We start from the raw sequence: 5,354 nt of genomic DNA, 5'->3' as shown, positions 1-5,354 counted from the left end.
AGTACCATTCTGTTCGTCATTCAGCAATAGTCAGCTCTAGACGAAACAATCTCCTTCCGTTTCCGGCTTATCAACCGATCAGCCACTAGTTGTGCCTAGAAAGCCGTTGCAGTTTCTTCGAAATAAAATACAAGGCTTAAACCTAGCCTTGAGAAGGTTAGTAACGCTCCAACTTCACTACTCCGTTTGTCCGGCTCTACCGGGTCTTTCTCTGTATCGTCTATCTAGTGCACACATCGACTCTCCGGATCCGCCATGACGGATGAACGTACGAGACAACAGCTCATCAATCGCCGAACCACGCTCACTGCAGCTCTAGGGAGAGCGGAACAATTCATCGAAAAGTATGAGGCGGAACGGGATCAAGGCCAGGTGAAGTTACGTCTAGAGAATCTCGATACCGTGTGGATGGGACTAGATGATGTGCAGACTCAACTCGAAGACTTGGAGCTGACCAAAGAAGGTATGGCTCAGAACCTGTCTTTCCGCTCCCACTATGAAACCCGTTATTTTCGCACAAAAGCCACTCTACAATCCTACCTCCCCAATGTACCTTCGACAAGCACAATTCCCCAAGCACCACTCTCTGGGCTCTCCGGAATCAAACTACCAACAATTTCTTTACCGGAGTTCGACGGAGATTATAACCAATGGCTTCCCTTCCACGACACATTCGTTGCGCTTATCCATTCCAACACCGAGGTCCACGATATTCAAAAATTCCACTATCTGCGTGCTGCTTTGAAAGGAGAAGCAGCGCAGTTGGTCGAATCGATTGGAATTAGTTCCGCCATCTACAACATCGCCTGGCAAACTTTAGTCTCTCGCTACGCTAACGACTACCTCCTCAGAAAACGCCACTTGCAAGCTCTCCTCGACTGTCCCCGCATGAAAAAGGAATCCGCCGCAGCTCTACACTCAGTTGTCGATGAGTACGAACGCCACACGAAAACACTCCGCCAATTAGGAGAACCAATCGAGACATGGAGTACCATGTTGGAACATCTACTTTGTCTGCGTTTGGATGAAGCCACACTGAAAGCTTGGGAAGATTTCGCTACGACCGTTGAAAACCCTGACTACTCTTGCCTCATTGAATTCCTGCAACGTCGCATCCGTGTATTGGAATCAATGTCCGTTAATCACCAAGCACAGCCATCTTCCAATCAACAATCAATTATGTTTCGACGTCCCCCTTTCCACAAAACCGTTTCTCATGCTGTAGCAGAAACTACATTTCGCAAATGTCACTGCTGCGATCAACATCACCCACTTTTTCAATGCCCACGGTTCGAAAAGATGTCCGTCTCCGATCGACTGAAAGTTGTCAATGATCAGCATCTCTGCCACAATTGTTTTCGCCAAGACCATCTCGCTCGAAACTGCCAATCGAAATTCTCCTGCCGTCACTGCAAAAGGCGACACCATTCATTGATCCATCCAGGCTATCACCTTCACGATGCTGATCAATCACCCACTACATCGCGCACCGTACCATCCGCTACATACACACCGAAGCCCGTCATCAAACAAGACACAGCTATAAACAACAGACGATCGCCCACATCCATGAATGCTGTGACTGCCCAAACAATCAACTCATCACAAACATCGAGTGCGAATGTTTTGCTTTCGACGGTCGTGTTGATGGTTGTCGACTGCAACGGACAAGAGCACCCCGCTCGAGCACTATTGGATAGTGGCTCACAATCAAACATAATAAGCGAACGACTATGCCAATTACTGAGGTTAAAGCGATGCAAGTTAAATATCCCAGTGTACGGCGTTGGTGAATCTTCTTCCAGTGTCAACCATTCTGTTAGTGCCTCCATCCGTTCGAGAACCTCCGACTTTGAGCTCAACCTTGCCTTCCTCGTCATGCCCCGCATTACCATCGACTTGCCCGTCGTGTCATCCCCAGGAGAAGATTGGAATGTCCCAAAGAATCTGATGCTAGCTGACCCCACTTTCCACAAGACAGGATCCATCGATATGCTACTAGGCGCTGAGCATTTTTTCTCCTACATAAATCTCAGCAGCCGGATAGAAAATGCTAACAGTCCCACATTAATTAAAAGCGTTTTTGGTTGGATTGTTACCGGCAGGATTCAAACTCCCGTAAATTCACTCCCTGTAGCATGTCATGTCTCGCTTTCGGATCCACTAAATGAATCCCTGGAGCGCTTCTGGCGCATAGAAGAAGTCGAAAATCCGCGAAATTATTCTGTTGAAGAGCAGGAGTGTGAGACCAACTACGTATCCGGTGTTTCCCGCACAGTGGAAGGAAGATATATCGTGCGACTTCCGCGACATGTAGATTTTGATCACATGTTGGGGAATCTAAATCTGCTGCTATCCGCCGTTTACATTGTCTCGAAAATCGTTTAAGCAGGGAGCCCCATTTGATGGAAGAATACCATTCTTTCATGTCGGAATATCTGTCACTCGGTCACATGAGACTCGTTTCGGCAAACGAAACGGAACCGGCGCAGGTAAACTACCTACCTCATCATGCCGTTATGAAAGAAGCCAGTACCACCACGAAAGTTCGGGTAGTCTTTGACGGATCGGCTAAAACATCCACAGGGTATTCCCTTAACGACGGCCTTCTGGTAGGCCCGATTGTCCAAGATGAGTTACTCACTCTTGTTCTACGATTCAGAAAATACCCCGTAGCTCTTGTCGCGGACATCGCTAAAATGTACCGTCAAGTGCTACTGCACACCGATGACACGCCACTGCAACGAATACTCTGGCGATTCCGCACGGATGAGCCGATCGCAACGTATGAGCTGTTAACAGTAACATATGGTCTTGCTCCATCTTCTTTTTTGGCGACGCGTACCCTGCAACAGCTCGCTGCCGATGAAGGAGATGCCTACCCACTAGGTGGTCCAGCACTGAAGAAGGGATTCTACATTGACGACTACATAGGGGGAGCCAATTCCGAGGAGGGGGCAATACAGACACGCAAAGAACTCGACGAGCTGCTGGCTAAGGGAGGTTTTCAGCTGAGAAAGTGGGCGTCAAACAACTCGAATGTGCTGGAAGGACTTGACCCGTCTCGGATTGGAACACAACCAAGTCTAAAGTTTGACCACATCGAACCGATAAAGGCACTTGGAGTTAGTTGGGAGCCCGCATCCGATCATCTTTGCTTCAACTCGAATCTCGATCTAAGTAGTGATCCACCAACCAAGCGATCAATCTTATCGGATGTTTCTAAACACTTTGACCCGCTTGGCCTAACAGCACCAGTTATTGTACGCGCTAAAATGCTTCTACAACAGCTCTGGCTACAACCCTGCGGATGGGATGAAGCAATTCCTGACGTCCTTCTAGCGAAGTGGGATAACTACCGTATTGACATTCCGAGAATTAATTCCTACCGTGTCGACCGATATGCTTTTCTACCGAAATCCGTAATCCAACTGCATACCTTTGCAGACGCATCCCAACAAGCCTACGGTGCATGCGTTTATGCTCGTTCAACGGACCCCCAAGGCAGGACGAAAGTGCAGCTGATTGCTTCCAAATCAAAAGTCGCTCCTCTAAAAAGAATTACTATTCCCCGATTGGAGTTGTCCGCTGCTGTGCTTGCTGCAAGACTGCACAAGAAAGTTACTGAAGCACTTGACATGACCATCGCTAACTCGTATTTCTGGTCAGATTCCACGGTCACCCTCGAATGGTTGCGTTCCCCTCCATACACTTGGAGCACCTTCGTTGCGAACAGGGTTTCTGAAATTCAGAACACAACACAGGGATCTCGTTGGCATCACGTCGCAGGAAAACAAAACCCAGCAGACCTGATCACTAGAGGGATGAAAGTTGACGATTTTCTCAACAGCAGTTTATGGCATCGGGGACCATCATGGCTAGGGAGACCTGAAACAGAATGGATAATATCAGATGATTCGAGAAAAACACCGGAGGAGATGTTAGAACGGCGGACGATGGTGGCGGCAATTCAAAACAAACTCGGAACGAATTCAATTTTCGCAACGTCTTCTTCCTACAATCGTTTGCTACGAGTGACAGCATATTGCCTTCGTTTCATTGACGCCTGTCGTCGCAAAACAGTATCGTCATCACAGCCCGAGTCGGTGTTTATAACAAGATCAATCACGGTGGTAGAATTGTCAGCAGCCCGAATGCTATTGATCCGATTAGCTCAAGCAGATTGTTTTGCAGAGGAGATAAGGTACTTGGGGAGGGGAGAGTCTGTTTCTAAACGTTCAAACTTGCGTCTTTTGAGCCCCTTCGTAGACGCAGATGGAATCCTACGAGTCGGAGGTAGATTGCGTCTATCAGAGCAACCTTACCTAACCAAACATCCAGTCCTCCTTCCTAGTTCCCATCCTCTAACACGGTCAATTGTCAAGCACTATCATCTCAAGCTGTTCCATGGTGGCGGCCGCGTAACCCTAGCGGCCATCCGTCAAGAATACTGGCCCGTACAAGGCCGGAGAATAGTGAATAGCGTTTTAAGAAACTGTTTCCGATGTGCCCGTGCCTCTCCTGTCCCGGCCAAGCAGCAAACTGGACAGTTGCCTGGACAAAGAACAACACCAAGCCGTCCATTTTCCGTAACCGGTGTTGACTACGCCGGCCCAATTTATATAAAAGCAATCCATAAGAGAGCATCGCCAACCAAAGCTTACATCAGCGTCTTCGTTTGTTTCGTGACAAAAGCCGTGCATTTAGAGTTGGTGAGCGACTTATCGACGGCTGCATTCCTCACTGCGCTTAGGAGATTTATTGCTCGTCGGGGTTGTCCTGCACACATTCATTCCGACAACGGGAAAAATTTTGAAGGTGCTCGCAATGAACTTCGCGAGTTGTACCAATTATTTCAGGAGGAAGAGTTGAGCGGAGAGGTTGCTAATTACTGCTCCAATCAGGGCATCCAGTGGCACATGACCCCACCTAAGGCTCCACACTTTGGAGGTCTTTGGGAAGCGGCGGTGAAGGTAGCAAAGAAGCATTTACACCGGCAGTTCGGTGATTCAAGGCTTACCTTCGAGGAGTTAACAACAGCCCTAGCAGAAATTGAAGCAGCAATGAATTCTCGCCCGCTAACACCACTAACTGAGGACCCGAATGATCTCGCCACCCTTACACCAGCCCACTTCCTAATAGGCACTGCAATGTCCACTTTTCCTGAAGACGATGTTAGTAGAATTCCCATCAATCGTCTAGACCACTATAGGAGTTTACGTCATCGCGTCCAACAATTTTGGCACCAGTGGCAAGCTGAATATCTACAGGAGCTGCAAAAGGAAAGTAGACATATCATCCCGAACACTGACATCCAACCAGGTAGAATGGTCGTCATCGTCGACGAGTTTCTT

At 48.2% G+C, this 5,354-nt stretch overlaps 2 protein-coding genes across 2 annotated transcripts; both read left to right on the top strand.

The window, feature by feature from the left end:
* Positions 1–255: 255 nt before the first annotated feature.
* On the top strand, positions 256–2,388 carry LOC134204657 (uncharacterized). The gene has a single exon (XM_062679436.1). The coding sequence runs from the start codon at positions 256–258 to the stop codon at positions 2,386–2,388; it is 2,133 nt and encodes a 710-aa protein (XP_062535420.1).
* A 191-nt stretch (positions 2,389–2,579) lies between these two features.
* On the top strand, positions 2,580–4,396 carry LOC134204658 (uncharacterized). Its single transcript, XM_062679437.1, has 2 exons — positions 2,580–4,204; positions 4,270–4,396. The coding sequence occupies exons 1-2, from the start codon at positions 2,700–2,702 to the stop codon at positions 4,298–4,300; spliced, it is 1,536 nt and encodes a 511-aa protein (XP_062535421.1). The 5' UTR covers positions 2,580–2,699; the 3' UTR covers positions 4,301–4,396.
* Positions 4,397–5,354: the final 958 nt, after the last annotated feature.

Source organism: Armigeres subalbatus, unplaced genomic scaffold (assembly GCF_024139115.2).
Source record: "Armigeres subalbatus isolate Guangzhou_Male unplaced genomic scaffold, GZ_Asu_2 Contig802, whole genome shotgun sequence".
Classification (NCBI taxonomy): Eukaryota; Metazoa; Arthropoda; class Insecta; order Diptera; family Culicidae; genus Armigeres; species Armigeres subalbatus.
Note: the sequence above shows the minus strand (reverse complement) of the source record. Positions and strands in the feature narration are given on the sequence as shown.